General features: G+C 43.4%; 1 protein-coding gene across 4 annotated transcripts in view; it reads right to left on the reverse strand.

Moving 5' to 3' along the window:
• Positions 1–22,550: 22,550 nt before the first annotated feature.
• GLIS1 (GLIS family zinc finger 1) overlaps positions 22,551–23,643 on the reverse strand; it is a 191,747-nt gene continuing 190,654 nt past the window's right edge. For 2 of the 4 annotated variants that reach the window (XM_040565433.1, XM_040565432.1), the window contains exon 10: positions 22,551–23,199. In XM_040565433.1, the coding sequence (XP_040421367.1) occupies positions 23,063–23,199 (137 nt within the window). In that variant the 3' untranslated portion in view covers positions 22,551–23,062. The remainder of the gene's footprint in view (positions 23,200–23,643) is intronic. The other 2 variants (XM_040565434.1, XM_040565435.1) reach the window with 2 other exon arrangements.

Genomic DNA, 23,643 nt, shown 5'->3' on the forward strand with positions numbered 1-23,643 from the left:
ACTGATGAGCAGAAGATGAAAGCCCAAATCTATAAGCAAAGGTTCAGTGAATGAAACTTTCAGGGTGAATATCTTCTGTTCTGGGGTTTAACATCCCCCTCCAAAATCCTTGGTGTTGCGGTGGCAGGCAGGTCAGTTTGCCTTCTTGCTGTCATTAAGGAATGTGTCAGTATCCCACTGTGTGCTTTTCTAATTTTCCTTTCAATGTAACTCATTACTTCCAAGCAAAAGCTAATGACCTTCACTTGTGCACTTTGCCTTGTTGTGTGCTTTCTCCCATGCTTTGCACTTTCTATTTAGACAATAAAAAGACCAAAGGGAAAACAATGTTTCTTTATGTTAGAAGTACAGTGGCCTCACATGTCAATATTTCTTTTCCCCCTATGCACTCTGACTTAGTTTATTTTTTTAAACACTTTGGCCTCTTTTAAGGAGATTTGAGTTCCAGAGCAAACCAGTTTGCAGGACGTGTGCAGCTTCATGTTGCATTGGACTGATCACATTTGTTATGTCTACCAGCTGATAGAGTTTTCTGAAAATATTTAGCCTGTAATATAACCCTCCCCAGTATTCTGTTTTTACTGCAAACATGCAATTAATCAACCTAATTGTTCCAATTACCCAGAAGCCCAAGTGATTATGATAAAAGGAAAACAAAAACAAAAACAAAAAAAGACAGTGATGGCTTGGGGTGGCTGTAGGACTGAGATGAACCTTCAGCACAGCCCAGGAATCTTCCATGGGTCCTCTTGTGTCTGGGGAGATGGCTGGATACACGTGCTGGGTGTCATTTAACACAGCCTGGGTACTGGCTGTGTCTCTCAGGTTATCATCACATACTGCAAAGTGTTGCCAGACCCGGGACGACCAGGAAGTGTTAGCTGTCAAATAATTGCATGAGAAAGACCTGAGGAAATAAGCACGCAGAAAACATCATTTAGCAAATATCAGAGTTGTCATTTGCTTCAACAAGACCAGCATCATTCAGAGGTCAGGTATATATGAATAATTCCAGTTCCTGAAAATATCGGAAACCAAAATGAAACCAAAATGCTGTTTCTCTTTATTGTAAATTATAAGCAGTGCTGTTTTCCCCCCTTTCAAATAGCTCTCATGCTAGGAGCTTGGGTCTGTAATAAGTTTCACTTGCTTGACACACCCTCGCGCTCTGTTAAAAATCCTTGGAAATGGTTCTAAAATTAATGTCCAAACACAAACCTGTGAGCAGTGATCCCAGTGGGGGCGCCAGCGAGAGCTCTGCGCTTCCAAGACCTCTGAAAATGTGTGCAGTGACTCTGATCAGCTGTGGAGAAAATAAAGCCAACCGTAGTCTGAATTTCTTTTGTTTAAAAGGAAATAACATTTTTATGTTCCAGAAAAGAACAAGGTGTGTACTTTTATTTTGCTACTGAGATGCCACTTGAGTTTACAATGTTCTCTAAGAAATGGACGTGGTTTTGTTGTGTATATATGTACATATATGTGGTTGTTCGTGTATATATACATATGAGGGTGTAATTCTCTCACACCAGCATTACATCACTGTTCATCTGTTGTAAATCTGTGTCACTCCTGAATTACGTTATTGTAAATACAGTTGGAGCCTGGACTGCATCATGGGTCTAAGACGCTGTTTTCTAATAGGATTAGTGAGTCATTTATGTCCGGATGTGGATTTGCTCGGGGGAAGGGACCAAGCAGGTCCTAATTTTTGATCCTTGCAAGATCCATAGGAATTTGTGCTCTTCTGAAACTTTGTTGCCTGTCCTTGCAACTCTTCCCCATCATGGGGAGCTGGAGAGCGCCTGGGCAATTCCTGGGGTGCAGCTTTCTTCCTCTTAGTAGCCAGTGTAGCAGAGGTGTTGCCATGCTAGGGGAGATTAAGCTGATTAGGACTTGGGAGTCCTCAAAGAAATGTGGGAACGGACCTAATAGTGATTTACAAAATCCTAATCAGGGAGCTTGCAAATGCAGAATAAACTCAGGCCACAAACTAAGGAGACCCAGGGGTATACACTGGTAGGTGGCAGAATGCTATCGAGACCAAAAAGACTAAATTATTCCAACAGGCATTGGACAAAATCATGGGGAGAAGCTCATGAGGGCTATAATGCACCACTATCCAGGGTAGGAGAACAAGATATTGAATAGGACGTTTAATTGGTGTGTCCCCAGAGCTAATGCTGACAGTAGTTCTCCTGGAACAATGGCTCCTTGAAAATCTTTCTGCTGAGCAAGTATAGGCTGGCTAATAGCCTCTGTAATTTCGATAGTTTTAATGAGGCTGGCAGTAGTCAACAGGTAGAATAATCTTTATATATAAATTTTTCTTTGCTTGAATCCCTGAGGTAGTTTCCCATCACTTGCAGTCTAAGCTGGCTGCACACAGCTAGCCAGTCATCTGACAGAAGAAAAAGTAATTATTACAAGTACGGACATGTATATTTTATGGGAAAAATTAGTATGCCACCCCGTTGAGTAAATATTTACGAAGATCTGTAGCCTAGAAAATACTAAGAGGGACGAAACAAGTGCCAGTTAATTCTGTATGCTTTGGATCAGATTTCAGCCATAGTCAGTGCCAATTATAAACCTGAATGGAGTGGCACAGTGTATTAAGGAACATATAATTTGTCATACAATGTCAACATTGCTGCCATTTTGTATTTCTTGAGGTAGCAGTTTTGAGCCAGCTCTTGTTAAGTGTCCCAAATCTCATTTAGCATGTCAAAAACTACTTCCATTGTTAGTTCTCTGAATACAGGAGGAATAGGCGTGATCGACAGATTTTGACAATCATAGCTGGGCTAAACCTCTTAATGGTGGGATTTAGCTTGTTACAAGTATGCCAAGTCTGAAGCCAGTCCTGCTAGAAAAAGCTGTTTGCTGCAGCTGTCTGCCTGAAATACCCGTACAATTCCAAGTAAATGCCATCTTCAGACTCTGACCTGCTGTGTTCATCACTTAATCTTAAAAAAAAAAAAAAAAAAAAACGCAGAAATTCACAGTTTCTAAGAGTAGGCTCAAAACCAAAAACTAAAATTATTCTTTATTTGGTGGCTATCAGAACCGAAGTCTTACAGTCCTAAACACATCCTAAGTGTTTTATGCCACTTTTCTGCCCCATATCCTAAACAGTTGAGAAACTTTTTGCATGAAGTATGATACAGCAAAGCAGCTTCACACCTGAAGTGGCTTCATTACCTAAAGCCAGGGCAGTTCCACCGTGCTGAAGGAGTGAAGCAGCTGAGGAGCCTCTTTTTGTACCGTAGGTAACCCAAAAAAGCTGAAGTCGGCTCCGTGGCTGCAGCGATGCTGGGCAGGGACAGCAGGTGCAGGCTGGGGGGTGCATGCTGAGGTTGCCACATGCTCCTCCGGGCACTTGCTGGGCACATGTAAGGGTGTTTACTTTCCAGGAAAAGGTGGTATTTTATATTTTTAACACAATGTTTGAGAGTTTGTGACAGGAGCACCAGTCCCAGGAAAACCCACCGCCCTCAGGGAAACAGAACTAGTGGGAGCGCTGACACAGGGTGTGCCTGGAGGTTTGGGCTGGACCCAGGTGTCTGTACAGGTGAATTTTTCCTGTTGAAGAACTATGTCCATTAGTTTGTACAAAGCTCCAGACCATCCAGCTGGGTGTCTGCTAGAAATTTATATTGCATGGCAGCCCTGACATCCCCAGGCAGAAGGCTGGGTGACTTAGCGGGGCTCAGCACAGCTCGTTAGCTTGTGCCCTCTTTTGTTCTTCAGCTCCCTCAAAATCTTGGCCTGCCCAGGGTTAGGGGCTGGTGCTCCTGCCTCTATTTTTCCATTCTCAGGCATCTCAGGTCTCTTACATTCACAGGAGGGCATCCGCTGGCATCAGCATATGCTGAGGTAGCAACAGTATAGCGCCTGTGCCTTCCATATCCCTGTGCTCCTGCCCCTTTTAATTCACTGGTGTAGCAATGTGATTTCAGGAACTCGGAACATATTCTCCCTGAATAAGCTCAGTGAAATTGGATACTTTTTTTTTTTTAATTAAAAAGATAAATTGTTTTGGCTGCAGTAAAATCTAAAAACAATGTTTTACAATGAGGGAGAGATGTATGACATGCATGACTTTTCTTAATACACTATTCTTACACTACTCATTACAGGATCTAAAAGCCCATTATATTCCAGGGTGAGCCTGATTACTGTGTTTCTCCTATATAATATTCTATAAATTCCCATAAAAGAAAGAAACACTAGATGAAATTAATGTTTTTAAGTACTGTGATTGCAATCAAGGACCAGGACTCCGATTACTGCATTTTATGAAAAGTGTTCTAAAATGTTATTTTACATGCTATCCTAAGTCAAGGCTTATTTTAAAAACAAGCTTTTGACAGCAAAAGTAAATACACATGATTATCTGCATAATGCTGGATATATTTTGTGATGATGGTTTAAATTACCGTCATCTTTTCAGCACCTTTTAATGCCATGAAAGAAAGCTTTCTTTGCTGCCTTTCAATGTGACAAGTCTGGCATACTGAAATATCAGCCATGATTCCTAGGAAGATTTCCCTGCAAAGCAACTACCTGTAAGTTTAATCAATATTCAAAGGCTTTGGGCCTGAATTCTGCCACCTGCATGTACGTGCTGAGCAAATTATTCCACTGAAGCCAACGTGGCTCTGTGCATAAAATTATTTTGTAAGCCACTGGATGAAATGCCGTACGTTACTAATCTGCCTACGGTTTGTGCTCTCATATCTGCTCTGATTAGCAAAGATAGGTAAAAATTCAGACAAAGGGGGGAAAAAAAACCTCTTAACTCTCATTAAATTTTATTTCATTTTTGAAACTTTTTAACAACCTGCTAAATGATAGTGAGCAGGAGTCTTCCTTGACATGTGCTCTTTGAAATCAAGATTGAACGCGGACCTTTGGTTTAAGGAATTTTTACTGAGTTTTCATTACTTTTTTAATTACTCTGTTTTTTTTTTGCTTGGCTGAAAGGAAAAAGCCGGTTCTAGTCAAAACACCATAATTAAATGTTCTCTAATGCAAACTCTTGCATAGTGGGAATACCTGGCAAGTAGTGAGCCCTTTCACAGCCTGATGTTTGCACTGGAGTATCTGCTTGGTTAACAACCGTACCCAGGCACTGAGCAGACTTGGGCTCAGGTACCGAATTTACTGCAGCTGCTGAAGTTTCTCTGAGTTTCTGACTTTCAAGATGTGCAGCCCAGGCTTTATGCACGTACTGCTCATGTGCCCAGCTCTTCATCGGGTACAGTCAAAACAAAACAAATAAAAAAAAACCTTTCAGTTGATCAAAAGTGGAGTTAGTTGTGGTAGGCTCTTTAGAGATTATCCCTCTTGGATATTTATGGCAGGGTAATTGTATCACTCACTCTGCTATCGAGTGCTATGAAGAAATCTGGAAGCCTGAAAATGGAGGCTTGCTCCTTATCTTGAGCAGAAAAATATCGTCCATAAGGCTCCTGTATATCATTATAAGGGATTATTATTTGTATTACATTAGCAGGCAGTGAGAGCAAATTCAAGGCCCAGTTAAGCCAAAGCTGCAAGACCACCACCCTTTTGGTTGGGAAAATATATAGACAAAAGGGAAAAAAAAAAAAAAAACAAGCAGAGGACTGAAGAAAGGTTCTGTAACTAGAAACAAATGGGAACCAAAGTTTGTATACATTAATAATATTTTTTAAAATACCATATATAACCAAAAATTGTGCTCAGACTAGACTCAAAACACAATTGTAAGCCTTTGCAGGGGCAAAGCATCGTCTCTCTTCTGATTTATAAAGTGAAATTTTTTAACAACTGAGAAATTTTCCAAGTTCTCCTGCCTACCCGTGAGCCTAGAGGATGTTTTGAGTAGCCAGGTTTACTGGATGTGTTGACACCAGGCTTGTTAGAGCAGCATCTGAATGTCTGCTTGAAATGCACTAAATGGTGCAGCTGGCATCAGGCACATGGTGTTTCTTCTAGTCTCGCCCTGGGGCAAAAACTCCATTTAGTAGGTGACTATTTTACATTAAGCTCTGCTCTGCTTTTGTTTTGTAACCATTAATACGTATTTCTGTTAGAGAAGGCAAAGTTTAGAGTATGCTCTGCGCTTGGGAAACTCTGGGTGAAGGTTGTGGTGCTCCTTAGCTCAGGCTCCATCCAGAGCTCAGCAACAAGGGGGCCCAGCCTCAGGCCCTAGCGTGGTGTCCACAGCAATCCCAGGGCCATGTGGACACAAGGAACTTCCCAAATGGATTTGGCCATCCCAAAGCAGCAGGAGGGGAGTCTCATGCAGCGCTCAGTGCCTGGTCCTTTCTTGGGGTGGGATGCTGAGAGCCAATGCAGCTCACAGTCAGCCTGGATATCACCTCGGGTTTTGTTCTGTATGGAGTTTCATGGACACTTTTCTTTGGGAAGGACGAGGTAAGCCTTCCTTCTTGTCATTCATCAGTTCATTCTTTTTCATGAAAAATATTTCATTTGCTCCTTTTGGTAGTTTCAACACTGCAACCTGTTGCCAGCCATAGTCAGAGAACTGCTGCTGCGTTTCCTTGTGCTTTGCATTCACTCCTTCGGTTTTTCTCTCTCCGAGGCAGCTCTGTCTCTTTCCCCAGAGCTTCTCGCAGCATCACAGATGTTTTGGGCTTGTGTTTGTGTCCCCCCTTTTCCCTGGTTCCAGGCACCATCTTCTCAATCACTTCTCCCAGGGGGAACTGATGCCAGTCAGGAACCTCATTACTGACAGTTTTTCTTTGCCTTCCAGATACATTTCATTTTCTTCTGTCCTTTTTCCACTCTTAGCCTGTTATCAGCACCGTCGTCACCCGGTGACTGTGCTGAAGCCGCTGGTGTCCATGCAGCCTGAAGCCTGCTTTATGCCATTTATTAAACCAGCTGATTCATTTCATTTTAATGGCACGGCACCGCTGAGCCTGAGGCGAATTGCTGCCCACCGCGAGGAGGGGAACATCGCTGCCAGCCCGGGGCTGGCTGCTGTCCCCTGCTGACACATCCAACAGCCGGTGAGAAATCACTTTTGTTGAAACTTCTGGTGAGGAAGAATGCAGGTTGGCCAAGACCATAGGATTAAAATTCTTCCTTCTTTCTTTTAAAGTACCATGAGGTAATCTCTGAATAATAAATGGTCAAGATTTTGGTTGTATTTCTTATATGAAAGTTTGTCTTTCCAGCGGCTCAATTTCCCCAGCACTGAACTGGGAATTAGTTCAACACTAACACAGAGTGTCGTATTCTGAAAAATCCCCTGCAGAACCCTTTTTTTTTTTTTTTTTCCTGGAGGATTGTGGTGTTGGGTGTATTTTGTGCATGTATTGAACAAACACAAGAACGCTTGGCTTGTGTCTAAAGAAACTTTAAAAAGAAAAAATCTTAGATACAGCCCTCTATTGCAGACTGGCTTCTGCAATGAAGCAGGGATTAGTCATTTGGGATGTACATTTTGTAGCAATATCTTTCCTGAACTTAATCTGACTCTTGTACTTACAGTAGTGCACAGCATGGCTTGGTGTCAATTCCTTTCCCCAGGAATGACTGGTGCTCAGCAGCCTCTGCGGCTTTATCTTGAGCAGATTCCTCTGAATCTGCCCATGAGGTTCCCAGGGAGGGGCTCCATTTTCTGCTTAGGCCTTTAAAAGCCAGTGACCACCATGGCCTCACTCCACAACCTGTGTATCAGAAGGCTCACTGTACTTTTTTTCCCCTTCACTTGTTCACAGTCCAAGGAGCATTTGGGAACAATTTGCAGGGTGAGCCCTTGAGCCCCCCCCCTTATCCATCCAGTCCGTGCTGCTGGGAATTGCATCTGTGGTTGCATCACTTCTCATAGATACATAAAACTTGCTGCTCAGGGCAAAGACTGTGGCAGCATTAAATATTCCTGATAGCATCATTTGCTGACTGTTCTCCGAAGGTGCTGATGACGTCTGTGCGTAACTGGAAACTGCCTCGTGAGCAAGTTTGGGATGCTGAGTCCCAGCCTGCAGAGTCAATCATACATTGTGTTACTCAGCTTTAATCCAGTTAAGTAAAACTTCTGGAAGTATTTATAGCTTTATTCAGTACGTAATGTTCAACAAAAGGTCACTGGGCAGCATAACGTCAGTTAAAATAATAAAGGCACTAATTAATTGACAAGATGTTTTCACTCCAACTTAATCTGCCAGAATGTAGCTCTGCCTGGAGGACATAAACTGTCTTCCCTTGCTTTTTGCTTTCTGTACCTTCCAGTTTTAGCACTTGCAAGGCTTTGCTTAATCTAGTGATTATTGCTAAGCTAGTTTGAGAAGCCAATGTGAAAAAAAACACAAGTAACTTCAGGAGTTTATTGAATGCATCTCCCACCTTCTTCAATTTGCTCTTTTTGTTTTCTGTGTTTGAAGGAGCACAGTCTGCCACCAATATTTCTAAGCTGCCATGCTGTATTTCTAACTATTTCAGAGACTACTCACTGAGGAGAAAGTATCATAGCCTTAAAATATCATCTGCAATTGTATTTATCTTTCTACAACATCTCTGGAAACCTTCATGAATGATTGTTTTGGCCTTCTGAACCTAATACTAACTAGCTAGATCTGAAACAATTGCTTTTAGGACAATTTGTGACATACAGCTACTACTAAGTTGTATTTAAATGTTGCCTAATAATATATTCATTAAAGAAAGCTACTAGCTAGACACCACCACAAACTTCCCCATACCAGTTCCTGGTTATACTGTCTAGGTCTCTGTAACCCTTTTACCCCAATCTCTCTTGTACTTTCTTTAATTACCTCTTGCATTACCTTCCTAAAGAACTCCCGTGCCCTTGTTGTCTCTTCCCAGGAGATGAGCATTCACAATTTGCTTTAGGTGATGTTTTGGTGCATGTATGCAGGTGAGCCAGGCTGAACAACAGGGTTACTGATATATTTTTTTGGTTACTTACAGGTGCCAATAATTTGGGAGGTAATTACTCCATGAGACTCACTAGCACAAAGCTCTGCAAGAAGCAAGGCTTAATGTACTAGAGGGCAGGTACTGCTGCAGAGATATGTGTGAGATGCTGTTTTTTCTATCCCTGCAAAGCTATTATTTGCAGAGGGGAGGTGGAATCCGAAAGGAATAAACTGTTGAGGCTGCTGGGTTTCATTATGGTTATCTGTTTTGTGAATTGTGCTATTTTAAATAGTGTTACTGACTTTAACTGTTATTTCTAAGTGTTTAGAGAGATGACTAGGTAATCCTAAGTGATAGGGTAAAGTGATCCTTGAGAGTGAGTGTACGCATCTAGAGAAATAAACAGTTAAAAACAATTGCTGAAATCTTCTAATATCCAGATGTTTAAAGCATCACACAGATACTACTGTGGTTCTCCTGCAGAGTTTTACTGAGTTAGTATGTCTTTCCCTTACTGAACACTTAGTGAGTAAGGAAAGTGATGTGTCTGAAGAGCATGCAGCTGCGCAACTCTGGAGAACCTTGGGGACCAGCTTCCATCCCTGGCTGGCAAAGCAGGCATTGCTCAATGTTCCTGGGACCAGTGACCAGTAGCTCCTGCTCATGGCATCAGGAGAGTGCCAAAATCCCTCCCAGGGCCACTGGGAAAGTACTGCAGAGTTGCTTCTTTATTTCTAAAATGTTCATGATGTTAATAATTATTATTGTTTTTATTAATATTAACAATTTACAGAGGGAAAAGCAATCTCTGCAAGTGTTACCGATTTTTCACTTAAACTGACAAAAATCCACTGCTCTAGTGGAGGAGGCTCATTCACACGAAGAGCATTTTGCCATCTAAAATGGTGCTTCTGCTTCAGGTGGGAGCTGCTTGAGCATTAAACACAGTGAACATGAAGTAAATATAGAATATTATTGTATGGGATAATCAAAGGCTGTAGTGCACACCATGAATGTCAAATGTTTTCCATTAACAAAATATCTAAAAGTGAACTGGAAAATAACATTTAACAAATATTACCCTGAAATCAACCATAATTTTAATTAAATAAACATAAGCAGGCAGCTGAAAATCAGATCTGAAATCTTTAGTAATGAGCACCATAACCAGTCAGACACCACATCAGTGTTTGTAATCTATTAACAATACTGGGAGAGATCATATAAAAACGACAGTTTCTATTTCAGAAAGGAAGTTGATCAGATGTTGGCAAATATGCACTGCGGTGGGGGGTGCAGCCCCCTGTGGCAGCACAGCGACTAGAAATGAAACTTTTTCAAAGAACAGGATTAAAAATGGATCCTTGCTTGGGGCTGTGCCTCAGGCGCTGCTCACCGTGGGCCTGTTCTGGCTCACCAAGGCCTGGCTCCAGGAGCAAGGCCCTGCCCTCCCGTTCTGTATCACCAGGAAAGGCAGATGGCTCACTGGTGGCCTTAATGACAATGTCCAGTGGGGAAAAAGTCTTCCCAAAAGAGAAACGTCTTGCTGGTTGTTAATTAGCCCCCTCAGGTGCAATGTCTGGGCATCCCCAGGTAGCTGGTATGCTGCACTTTGGCAGAGATGGGCTGTGAGCTTTTTGGTGTCTGTTTGCTGTGACACTGTCCCTCTGGCAGGGTGAACCTTAAAAGTGGTGGTAAGAAACCCCATGCTCCTACAAAATGGTATTTTTTAGAGTCTAAGCTCTGTTAATTCTTCAAAGATGTACATTTTCTGCTAATCTAGAGCTTAAACCACCAACACCTTGGGCAGAGCAGGATAGACTTCTTCAAACACAGCCTGCGGACACTTCTGGAGAAATCTCCAGGAGCTAAGCAAAGCTTTTGTCCAGGCTTGTCAGCCTTGTTCTCCTGGGACATGATTCCTAAGGATCAGCTGCGAGGTTTGGGGGAGCACTGGGCAATCTGCTAAACTGCATTAGCTGTAAAATCCCATATATAGAGTAAAAGAGGTTTAACTTTGTGTATGTTTTCCTTAGTTTAGGCAGTGTAGAACAGCAGGCTGTCCCGATTAACCAGCATTTCCCCTGACACAAACCAAATGGCTTACAGCTTGAGTAACTGTCTGTGGAGTCCCATGTTTATTATAAATTCAGTAGATGAAAAAATTATTTAAGTTTCTATGTTTTTACAGCATTTCCCACCAGAGAACACTAACACTTGTAAAACAATAAATGCTATAGTATAACATAGCAAGACTAGTAAAATGCTGAACAGTAGATAAAGTTATTTACAAAAGACCATTATGGTTTCTTTTGGAGAAGCAATGCGGCATTTAATTTTTAGATACGTGTGCCAGGCATAACTTTTAGACGTTACAAAAAGGAACATAAATATAGAAGCACACATGTGCAGTTAGGTACGTTCATAATCTTAATTACTTCCCTCACTAAAAATAATTTGCTCCCATGTTTGCTCTCATCTCTGCTCCACCAGTCTCTGAGAAGTGAACTACTTTGCTAGGCCTTTCAAGGGAAAACCAGCAGCAGCTAAACTTCTGCGTCCCACTTGGGCTGATTTTCAAACAAGGTTTCATGGGAAGGCTGGGCGTGCAGACGATCAGAGAGAAAGTTGTTTTGTTTTGGAGCAGTGAATGGATCGGGGACATTTCTTCAGTTAAGCTAATTTGTTCCCTGACGGGGTTTTTTCCATTCTTGCTGTAATGCTGAATTCCAGCGCAAATGTTGACTGCTGCTGTCACAGGATGGTGGTTGGAAGGGAAATGCTTGGCGCTGCCTCCGGTTACTCATTGCACGGTCAAGTCAGAGCCAGCTTACAAAATAGGAAGCTGCACATTAGCATAAAGAAACTTAGCTGCCGAACCACAGAACTGGCTGATGCAGATCCATCACCTACCTGTACGTTTTGGCATCCGTGAAGGAATGAAGGCAAGGCCAGTGGCTTTAATGGCAGAGAGGTGGCGGTCGTGTTTCAGGAAGCACTTGAACTCTACCAGCTTTTTCAATCGATATTGCCTGCGTATGAATTTCCACCTCTGGAAAAGTAAGAAGTGAAGACCCCACACAGCAGGCTCTGTCACATACAAAGTCCACAAACCAACCAGGTAGCTCCCGAGGAGCAGTTGTTTCCACCCTTCTAATCCCTAGTTGAGGACTGCTCAAGGTACTTTCAGCCATACTAGAAAATCACGAGTTTTCCAACCTGGCGAGTCTGAATTTGCCGCTTTCCCTTTGATTTTCATTGCATCAGTGAGTGAACAAGATGCAGCTGCATGGCTGTGCTGCAGGTCTACCTGGGCCTGAGGCTGTTCAGGTGGGTGCTGTGCCCGAGCAGTGCTGGGGACAGCCAGCACAGACTGCAGACGTGAGTCCTGAAAGCAGGCCTGGGCATCACCGTGAGGTGCTGGGAGCATGAACAAAGAGATCTCTTCATTGGGGGTACGGTGGAACTCCACCTGAGAGCTGACTTTAATTTGGGTAGCTGCTTCACCATGTGCCATCAGCCAGCTTAACTGGTCCCTAAAATTTCAAATTGAAGGGGAGAAAAGTGACTCAGAGCTGAACATTTCAGGGTTTTTTTTTTTGCATACTGAGCTTTACCTTTTTATATACTTTGCTTTTATATAAGAACCACTTTGGCAAAAAAAAAAATCAACATTTGACAGTTTTTATTTAGATCTTAACATGTGGTTTTTATATTCTTAAGTTTAGAGAGATGATGAATTCTGTCTTTTGGATTTTTTCAAATGTTTACGTTGTAGCTATTGGAATCTGCTGGATGTTTAATATGGAACCGAGAAAGGAAGTAGGGCATTAGTTTTATTGGGGGGAAAAAAAATTATTTTGAAAGTTCCTTTAAACCAATATCTCTCTGACATAAAATAGAAGTATGTATTTATGTTGATCATAGAATTTGATACTGCGTAATGTAAGTGTCAATTCAGAGATACTGCTGCCATTAAATATTCTGCATTTATTGTATAATAATTGTTTCACAGAGATAACATGATATTTAGAAACAGTCAAGTAGGATTAGAGGGAATCCATTGCATGGCTAATGATTTTATGTGTTGCTGACAGTACTTCAAAAAACATATTAAGTACACTATTTGCAATAGGCTGTGAGCAAAGGAGATATTTTTAAACAGACTTTTATCACTGCCTGGAAGAAGCCTTTAGCCAACACCAAACTTGCATTCCTTCTCACAGTTAATCATAGTCTTAATTAAACAAAGCAAAGCTGGATAGGAAGGCAGTGAGGTAATTTTAGACCCTTAACTCATGGATATAAAAACATTTTGTACATTTGGGAGTGAGCATGGAAATCTGTTTTATGTGTAAGGAAACTGAGGCAGACTGAGATCGCAAACTTCCTGGGGCTTATGCAAAGGAAAGGCAAGGTAGAGAGGTGCTCAGGACCCAAATCTTACCCCCCTGTGACCACTGGTGGTTCTGGCAGAGCCATCCCAGAGCAGGATGCTGTTCCCAGCCTGCAAACCTGCCTGGAGCCCCTGTGCTAGCTGGCAAGCAGCAGCCTTTGAACAACTTGTTGTAATTATGTGAGGAGCATGCAAGCTTTCCACAAGCATCTTTTAATCTTTTTGATATTTTTGTTCACACTGTCACAGATACGTACTGCATTAATTTACTCCAACTTGATTCTGTTTGCAATAGACAGAACAGGACAGGGAAGTGGCTGCCACGATTGCTGCACCGGCCACCCCAGCAGAGCTGCCTCAGTGCAGCCTTTACACCGTCTGTACCTTAAGCTTAGACAAATATGAAATTCTTTTGGTTGCTGGTGATGGAAAATCCTTGCGGATTTTACATTTTCAAGAAACGTTTGCTGTTTAGAGCAAGGAGACGATCTGCCCCTGCAACCCAGCCATGTTCCTCCCTGCCTGGCAGCCCCTGGGGGATGCCCAGCTGCTGGGGCCTGATCCTGATCAGGAGGGCACCACACTGAGGGTGCGCGGCTGCTTCCACAGGGCTGTGCTGCTGGATCTTGGGGTGCTCCAGGGCTGTTCATCCCAGCCTGGGCCACCTGTGGGGGCCCTGCTGGGTCCATTTCTCTGGCAAACATCCCTCTGCTCCTTGCACACCTGGTATCTCCGTGTGGATACACCTGTGGGTTACTGGAGTAACATCCAGTGCCTCCAATGCTGGCATTGCATTGCCTGCAGAGCGCTTTGTGTCTATGTGTATGCAGACAACCACAGGGGCGGCAGAGGGAGCTCAAGGACATGCAGTCTCAAATTTGGATTTCAGACCAGCAGGATTTTCTGGGTGCTGAAGTGTTCTTGACATAAACTCTCTGCCTTTGGCTGTGGCAATAACTTATTTTTAAGCCTTCAAACTGTGTGGTGGCTGTGTGGGGCCTCCTGGGTTGTTCTGGAAGGAGAAGACCTCAATGGGCGAGGTGTTACTCATAGGAATCCCTTTGGGATGGCATTTTTCTTGATGTTGTTAATGAGTTCAGCACAGAAACCTGAGGTGTGCTAACGTGACACTCTGGTGACTGACACCAGGTCAGAGTGAAAAATCATATAGGAAAAATTGGCTGGTCCTAAAGTGAACATTAATAGAAGTTAGGAGGAAAAGCAGTAACATGAAGTGTAATACTGTGTCTATAATATATATAAATTATATAATCTAAAATATATATATTATATATATTACATAGATAGATAGATAGATAGATAGATGTGCCCATATACATATATATGGGATGGAGGTAGCAGAGCATCCCTAAACACGGTTGTAGAGAATGTGTGGAACAAGCTTCCATACACAGAAGGGTCAAAAATGCTGCAAGTACCAAATATCTCCCACTGAAACCAACATCACACAACTTGGCTTTCAAACTGGGTGGTGTTTTTACAAAGCTTCCTCCGTGGCTGTCAGGCCAAGCGCAGGCAGCCTTACAGACACTGTGTGTGAGGGTTTCACCTCCAAAATAACCTGGCCCAGAGGCGGGGGCATCTTCTTCTTCCCTTCCTCAGCCAGGACACGGAAGGTGTCTGTGAGCCTGAGCAAGAGGCTCAGGATGGACCTCAATAAAGGGGGGGTCAAGCAAACAGTCTGTGCACTGTTACTTCATCTGGGATTTGCTGGGAGGTCTTCACATCAGAAAAATACTAATAACAGACATCGTAAGGATTATCGGTGTCCTTACTGGCCTTGTTGCTTAATTCCTCGGCCCTTTTATTACTTCTGACTGATTGGCGTTCATTGCTTGGCCATAATGACATTTGATTTTTGAGGGGGGAAAAAAATAGGCAATTGCTTCTCCCCCTGACACAGTTTAAAAAGCATCAGATCTGCTTGGAAAATCTCCGGAAAAGCAGTGGCAACTTTTTGATAATTTAAATTCATGCTGAGAGTCAAGCTCTTTTCCCTGGGTTTTTAACTGCAAAGAGAGCCCCGTAAACCTGGCCCTGGACAAGAGATGGGCAGCGGGGCCTGGGCAGGACATCTCATACCGTTATTCCAGGGCCGGAGCTCCCTCTTGTGAGAAAAGAGAAATATCAGAGACGTCTGGGACTGCCAACTGGAAATGTGCAGGGCAGGGGTGTGCAGTGGACAGGCAGTAGCTCTTCTCTACATCTCCCAGTGTGCACACACCTATAGCCACTGGGGCAGGAAAATGGGGCATCTGTGGCTGCAGTCTTGCAGAATTGGGAACTGGCACTTAGATTTGTCCATGGCTGCCATCTGCAACCTCATGCTTGACAAAAATGAAGAATACAAAATGTTTGTCGTTTGAAGGAATTGTCATTTTTCCCCCTCTTTTTCATGACTTCTGTCCTTGACAAAAAAAAAAAAAAAAAAAAAGCCTAACTTTATGTCTGCTAATAAAAAGCAGAAAATAAAGGAATCTGTCAGAAGTAATAAATGCAATGTAAGAGTAAATTAAAAACTAAAATGCTTTCATTGATGCTGATTCTCAGCATCAGCCGTGATGAATTGGTGACTCTTCTGTCCTCCTACGCTGAGCACCAGAGCTGGGCTGTCCCACACCTGTGAGACCATCGCCACCTGAAACAGGGGAGCCTGGCCACGAAGCACGCCAGAGACAACAGCCTGCAAGGAGCCCCTATAGGTCGCCCCAGGGGTATTTTAGCCTAGGAACATTTATGGAAAATACTTGGTATTCACTGAAATCTGGTGCGCTTTGAAGAGGAAAAAATGTGTTTCAGAAGTATTTTTATGAGCCCTAGGAATAAGTTCTTTCTGGCAAGCGTGACCGAGCAGCAGCCAAAGGGGTGAGGGCTGCGGCGGTGGCTTCCCTGACCCTCCCCTGACTTGGGCAGTGAGTCCTGGGACAGGGTTTGGGCAGCACGCCCTGCACCCGTGTCCTTCTGGGCAAAAACCTGGGCACCTGGGGACTGCTGCTGCGCTGGGACCTCGTCATCAGCCTGGCTGTCATTGCCCTAACACCAAACCCAACATATTTGGGTTCCTTCCGCCTGACATGTCCCCACTGGGACTTTTCACCTCTGGTACATCCCCACCAGGGAAAGGAGGACTCTTTCCTTTTCCAGCCCCCAAAGCCTCCAGAACTAGGGTGCACCCAGGTGGCATCACCTCCGGGGGCTGAGGCACTGGGATGCTTTTCTGGGATGTAGATTATCAAATCAACCTCTTTTCTCTGCGCATGGCAAGAGTTAATTGTGCTAGTGTAAGAATATTATTCCAAGGGATTATTTTAAAAATTACCATTTTTTGTACAGCAGGGAACATGTCCAATAATTGATGTGGGAATATTAATGCAATATGTGTGTGTTATCAATTTAGAGAAGCAGAAGACATACTTCCTTAAGCTTCTAATCATTTATACATATGACCTTCATTTATACAGCAGAAGGGCTCTTCCAGAGAGCTACAATTCGCTTCAGATGTTTAGCTTGGGTATTTTGCTTTACCTTCCAGCTGCCAAGTTTGGGATTATTTAGCAGTAAAATTAGAAATGTGGATTTGAGTATGTACCAAAATCCTGACAGGTGTTAATGGAACTCAAGTTGAATATTTTATTCTTTAAATAGTAAAAAGTAAACCTGCATTTGTTTAGCTTTGCCTTTCTGCCAGCTATATCAGGTATCTTGTGTGACTAGAATCACTGTTTTCTGTACATGGGCTTCATGGCAGTTTCCAGTGCCTGTTCCCAGCTCAGGCTATATTTATAATCCTAACGGATTTCAGCTCCACGGAGAATTCCATAGACAAATGTGTGGTTCTCGACCCAAAGAGATAGGAAAGAAAACTCATTATGCTATATAGCCCGGATTTGCACAATGTGCCTGAAAGATGCAAATAGGCATCTAAGAGGATTTTCAGGAGGAAACAAAATCCTGGAGGTGAAATTAAAGCAATTAAGACAGCTCTAAAAAAATCCCTCCTAATGCCCTTTTTCCATTTTCATGTCTTCAGACACCTTTGAAAAATCAGCCCCTCAGCCTGTTATAATTCCATGATATATGTCTTTGGGTTATACTCAGTGCAAACTCTCATTCAGAGGGATATCCCTCGGTACCAGGGGTCCCTGGTTTTGCCCAGAGAGGTGATGCAGATCACTGCTGGGGCTGTGATGTTTTGCAGAGGAGCACTGGGTGCTTGGGAAGGGATGTAGGACACTGGCAAAGCACAGGCTCAGCTTTCTTTGTTGCAGGAGATGTGCTGCGAGGGAGTTATGCTGTCTGGATTTTGATGTCCATCAGTGGCTCCTCGCGCCTTCCTGCCATGAACTGACTTCCCCTCGGGTGGCAGCTTTCCCTTCCCACTGCCATAAGGGAAGCCAAGGTGCTGGTCTGGCAACTCCCAGATGCCTGGAGCAGGGTGAAATGAAGCCGCCCCTTATTTAAGAGGAAAATCATAAAGCTGGTGTGTGACCCACATCCTGAGCTCAGGTGCTGGGAGGGGCAGAGCTGTCCAGGGGCTCCCTTGGCTGCCATTGCCACAGGAAGGGGGGGTTACACTGCCCTCCTGGAGCAAGGGAAGGCTGAAAGCACAGAAAGGTGGGGCTGGGCCTCCAGTAACCCAGCTTAATCCACTCCCTCCCTAGCCCAGTCCCTGGCCAGTGTCTCCCCGTGTCCTCCCATGTCCCTGTACCATCCCTGGGCCCTGTGGCCAGTCCTGGTCCCCTGCCCTGCACCCGGGCGCAGTGCGAGGGCATGGAGATGTGGTCTCTCAAAGAGGGAAGGGAAAAACCCTTTGAAATCAAGTAGGCCAAGGGTAGTAAAAGTTTTGAAATTTAACATCATGCTTTTCTTGGTGTCCTTGATTAATTGAAGAGAACTTCTATATACCACAGGGCCAGAAATACACTTTTAAAGTTGGTTCACTTGGTTCTGAGTGAGAGTTGCTGGCTCCAGCCAGAAAATCTGTGTTAGTGCAGAAGAATTATTTGACTTTTTTCTGGCTTCCCCACCACTACAGAAATCTTTTTTGCCAAAGGAATGGACAAACTTCTTTTCATCTGAGTAGAACACAGGTAGAAAGGTCAATCTCATCAGAGCTTTAGCTAGATTGGGGATCTCTATGGTTTAGACACTAAAGAAAAATGCCTACCAGGGTTTGGCTGGTTTTGCAGCTGTGCGCAGCTGACAGCCCCCCAAGCCAAGGTCTGCAACCCTGCCGGGCTTTCACAACGTAGCAGGCTGCAGCTCTTTTTCTACTGACTTCCAAATCACTTAAGAGAGCTTGCAGTTCATTTGCAATTTAAGCGGAGAGGAGCTTTTAGTGTAACTGCTGATTGCAAAAGGGCTTATCTCAGGAGGGAATATTCCAGTGGATTTTTTTTACTGTCAGAGAATTAAATGGTACAGGCTGGCTATTTTTTACATCTTCTGTTGCGCTGAACTTCTAATTTAATACAAGCACATTATTGGAGAAGTGAACCACACTGATAAAGGTTTTAATAAGATCAGAACAAGAACCATTGAAATATTTCACTCTTAGGCAATTTAAATTCAATTTACAGTCACTGTTTATTTTCACATCCTTGGTTGTTGTTTTAAGAACCGTATTCTTTTCTGCACTGCTTGCGTAACTGACATCTATTGCAGAATCAAATTGGTGCTCTTAATGTACTCTGGAACTTGGTGTTTTGGACCTTTACCATTTAGAAAATGTACCCAACTGAAAGGACAGTCCCAGAAGCGAGGACGCTTTTCCACAAGCAGCAGCTGTCCCTGCTGTTTGCTCTGTACCTAACTAGGAAATGTGATTTGAAAAGGTACTCACTGACTCTTCTCTTTCCGTGGGGGCATGTCTGATACCTGCCACAGGCTGTAACTTTTCCTTCTGCAGACCTGAGGCTTTGGTCTCGCACGCTCCTGTGTCATGTTGGCACACCAAAATTCTGGAATAATGTTATTTTGTTGGGATATGCCACATCTGTACGTCTCATGCTCACTTGCAAAGGCACCTCTGCAGCACTGAAAGGAAGATAACTTCTACAGCTTGTGAAGTATCACAGCTAGTAAACAGGAAAAGAGTAAGCGTTTGGTTTTCTATATAATGAAAAGCTTGAGCTTGATTATATTAAAAATGTAGTGGTCCTGCTGAATGTTTGGCTCGCATCCCAGCTGGTGGAAAGTGCAAGGAAGCTCTTTAGCTGCTTCAGTATGAACTTGAAATTCATTTTCTCGCTCCCAGCTTGCTTGGCCACTGAAGGTCATCTTATTTCAGTCATTCCTAAAGCGTACTGCACACACGCAGCGTGCATGCACGGGGTAAATGGGGTTTTCATTCACTGGGGAAATGATTTGTAGCTATTTATAAATTAGTGCTGTAATTTATTATTTGAATTCTGTTGCCTAGATTGAAAAAGTATCTGACAGTCTACTGGAACCAGCAGTTCCATTTTAATTCCACAGAGTAATAATTTTCTACTATTATGAAGCCTAACTCCAGTTATTATACGTATTAGTTGGTGGGGTTTTTACAGCACTACAACGAGGAACTTGCCAAGCAATAAATTCCATTGAAAGGTTTCTTTGTGTCTTTAGGAAAAGCTTACATGAGATACTTCCCTACTTACATGTAATAAAAGGAAATAATGAAGTACACAAGCACACAAGTAACCATTAACTTGTGCTATTGTGTATTTTAATGGTTTTATTATGGATAACTTTCCAAACCGTACGGACTCAAATGAGTGCCTTTGCATTTCTCTGAATCTATCCTTTTAATTTACAGAAAACCTGATTCACACAGATTCTGGAATTAAATCATCACTCCAGCTGCTATGCTTTAAGTTTCCCAGACCTTTGTGAATCATTGTGTGGTTTTGAACAGCCTGGTTGTTGTGACATAAATATTTTTGTAATTGATCAAATATGTTTAGGTTTGGTTGGTTTGTATTTTTAACTTTAAAATGTCAGTTTTAGAAGGATTTCTTTAATTTTTAGGAAATGAGATTAATCATGCTTTTAAGGCACGATTTCATTTTAATGTCTCCAACTAATTGGAACATGGGAATGATTTTGATTTCTGTATCAGCCATTACAGCTTTCTTGGGCTCTGGATATGATTTTTCTAAGCCCTCCTTTGAAAGCTCTGGAGTTTGTGCTGCTGGGCAGTCATTAAGTTATTATTACCTGCCCCCTTTCTTAACATGGCAGGGGAAGAGTTTGGGCTGCTTACGTCTGAGACGAAAAAAGCTGATGCATCTGAGTAGGTAGGGAACGGGACAGACAGCCAAATGTGGCAGGTACCGGAAGCAAAGCTGTGTGCAGAGGCTTAAAGCATAAACTGGAGCCTTTTTACATCTAATTCCAGGAGAGGAACGGTGAGTCAGTGCTGCCAGGGATGGCTTGTGGCAGGCAGGGCAGCCACAGCTCATGGGTTTGCAGCTGGGACAGGGCGTCCTTGAGAGCCAGAGATCTTGAGGAACTGTTTACAAAAGGTTCCCCTATGCACCTTGTTCTCTAGTGACTAACTCTAAAGCTTCCTGAATGTCTAAGTTTCATTCAAATTTCTTGAGGACAAAAAGCTAAATTGGGCACAGAGGCACCCTCACATACACTAACGAGGTGCAACCAGGTGCTGGGGAAACAAGTAAAATGCATCCATGTAGGCTTTGTGGTTGGCACAAACCAGCCCTGGTGCTACACATGCTGCTATAAGATGGCATCCAGGGTTTTTCCCTAATTTGCAGAGGTCGTTTTGGCTGGGGAGAGGTGCAGTAGCACCTAGGTGCTCGATGCTCATGTGGGAGAGGATTTCTGAGCCACCAGGTGCCGTGCTGGACCTGAGCTGCATCCCGCATTTCTGGGCCTTTAATGTTGGTTGTGCTCCTTCAGTGTCATTTTTGTGTTTCTTTTCTCTAATTTCTCCTCAGCTGCCACCCTGGCACTGCTTTGCAAGGGTTTGCAAAGTGCCCAACAGAGGCAGGGAGCTGGGGGCCAAAGGCTGAGGGCTGGTCTTGGAGCTAACACTCTTGCAGAGGGCAGGGTCTTGGTCACGTCGAAAGTTGCTGCCTGAGGGTTGTCTGCAGGCCTGGGACACTCTCACGGTACCCTTCTGATTCCTTACAAAATGTTTGCTAAAGCTAGAAACTGCCAAGAGTTCCAGCCGGCAGCCCATGGTGGGGCTGCAAAGGACACTCAGAGTGGCTGGGGCATTGGAGACCTCTGGTTTCACACTGCTACTGCATTTCCCCAGTACTTTGGCTGCTGGGTTCACACGTTGCCACCAAATTGTGCTTTAAAATATATATATATATTCACTGTGGTTGTATATCTTTGTGACTGTAAGGAGAACGGCAGTCCTGTGGACCTGCTAACACCACTCCTGCAAGTGCTACCAAAGAATCACCCCATTCAGCTCGGGGGCTGCTCAGTGGATTCTGATTACGCAGCTGTAAAATGTGGTATTTTCTTAACATGCCACCGAATTTAGCTTTTTTTTCCCCCATGGAATTTACTATTTTGCTCAAGCCAGGTGCTTGACATTTTTCTGCCGGTCCTTTTGGGGGGGGGCATGCCATCTTCTAGCAGCTACTCCTTGGTGTAGGCTGTTCCTCTAGGGAGCAGCTAGTTGGTTTACAGGCCTGAAAACCAAAGGGATGAGGCTTAGCACTGGGATGCCTGGCACGAGGGAAGGGCCTCGACAGCACTGCACAAGCACGGGGCTGCCAAGCAGATCCTGGTAGTGGGGAGGAGAGAGCGAAGGAGGAGAAGCACCATCCTCGGTCACTGGGAAGGTTTGACCCAGTGTGAGCTTTTCCGTGGTGCCCCACAGTAGCTCAGGTAACTGTGAGCTGCAGGTGAAGGGTATTTGCCAGAGAGGAACTAATTCTCAGTCTGGGAGTTGGTGGTGGTACCTGTGAAGATTTGCCTGGTGGTGAGGAATGTGTTGGGCATCAGCAGCATTTCAGGTGAGCTCCCCTGGCTCCGACGGGCACAGGACAGGTGCCTCGGGCTGCTGTGCTCCTGGCATGGGCAGCTTCTGGCCCTTTCACTGGGATTCTGCAGGCCCCTTGGTTTTCCCCATGTATACCTGAGCTGCTTTAATTTCACACTTGCTGAAATGTCGCTGCTTGGTCTACATCACTGTCGGGCATGTTAAGAATGTGATATTAGGATTTATCAGGCAGACCAATGATTGTAAGAAATGACAGTAGACTTGTTTCCAGTTTTTAATGCTTTCTTGTAAAACTGAAAATATAAAACCAGCCGAGCAAAAGATTTTTATATACATGAGGTCTGTGATTAAAAAAAAAAATCCTTTTAGTTAAAAAAAAAAAAAAAGAAGAAGAGAAAAGAATTGACCAATGAGTTAATTGAAAACTGGTTAAAGGGACCAACATTCTCAAACTGAAACATACTTTTCAGGAAAAAAAAATCTTTACAAGTTTATTATATAACTTACATTTACACTTTATGGAGAGAACTTACAAAACAAGCTGCTTGAAATGCTCCTCATTCCCTTAAAGCATGAATTTCAAAGTGCCACAGCAAAGGAACAGGTTCCAATATTATCTTATACAGACTATTCATGTATAAAATGGTTTGGTAAATGTGAGGTGTTTATTTAAATGAGCACATATAGGGATACAGACTAAATAAAAGTACTTGAGCAACACCTTTGTTATTACATACACAGTTATAGGTATAATAAAGGAAGGAAGGTCAGCACTGCTCTTAGGTATCTGTATAGATGGGAGGAATGTGATTCAAGCAGTGATCAAAGGCGCTGTTCTGGAAAAATCCGTTCTCGTCAGTTCCGTTGGACACCATGTCTTCAGACGCACATTGAGCTTCAGAGATTGCCTCATAGCCTGCAAGCGTGACAAGTTGTATGGACATGATTTAACAGCAGTACATATAAGGAAGGAAGCATAGTTTGAGGCCTGGGATTATGCAGCACGGCACAGTGCTAATGACAAGACAATAGGATTTACCATCAAAGCCTTACCCAGGAGATACACAAACTAATCTCCACGGGCATTTGTGTCATAGTGTATGAAGCTCCCATTCATTTCTGTGGACGGCTACCCATTTGCAAGTGAAGTGCAAGTATCGGAGCATGACTCCCTTGGGACTTTACAGTTATTATCTGAATAGGATGTCTAAACAATGAATGGGCAAGGATCCTAGTAAGTGTGAGCTAAAAGTGATGTAGTCCTCTTGTTTTGTATGTTTTTCTTTTTAATGGCACTTACGAAAATGTTCCATGTGTCTCCCAGCTGCTCTTAAGCTTAAGGTCCTGGAGAAATTTGGAT

The sequence above is a fragment of the Cygnus olor genome, chromosome 8 (assembly GCF_009769625.2).
Source record: "Cygnus olor isolate bCygOlo1 chromosome 8, bCygOlo1.pri.v2, whole genome shotgun sequence".
Lineage (NCBI taxonomy): Eukaryota > Metazoa > Chordata > Aves > Anseriformes > Anatidae > Cygnus > Cygnus olor.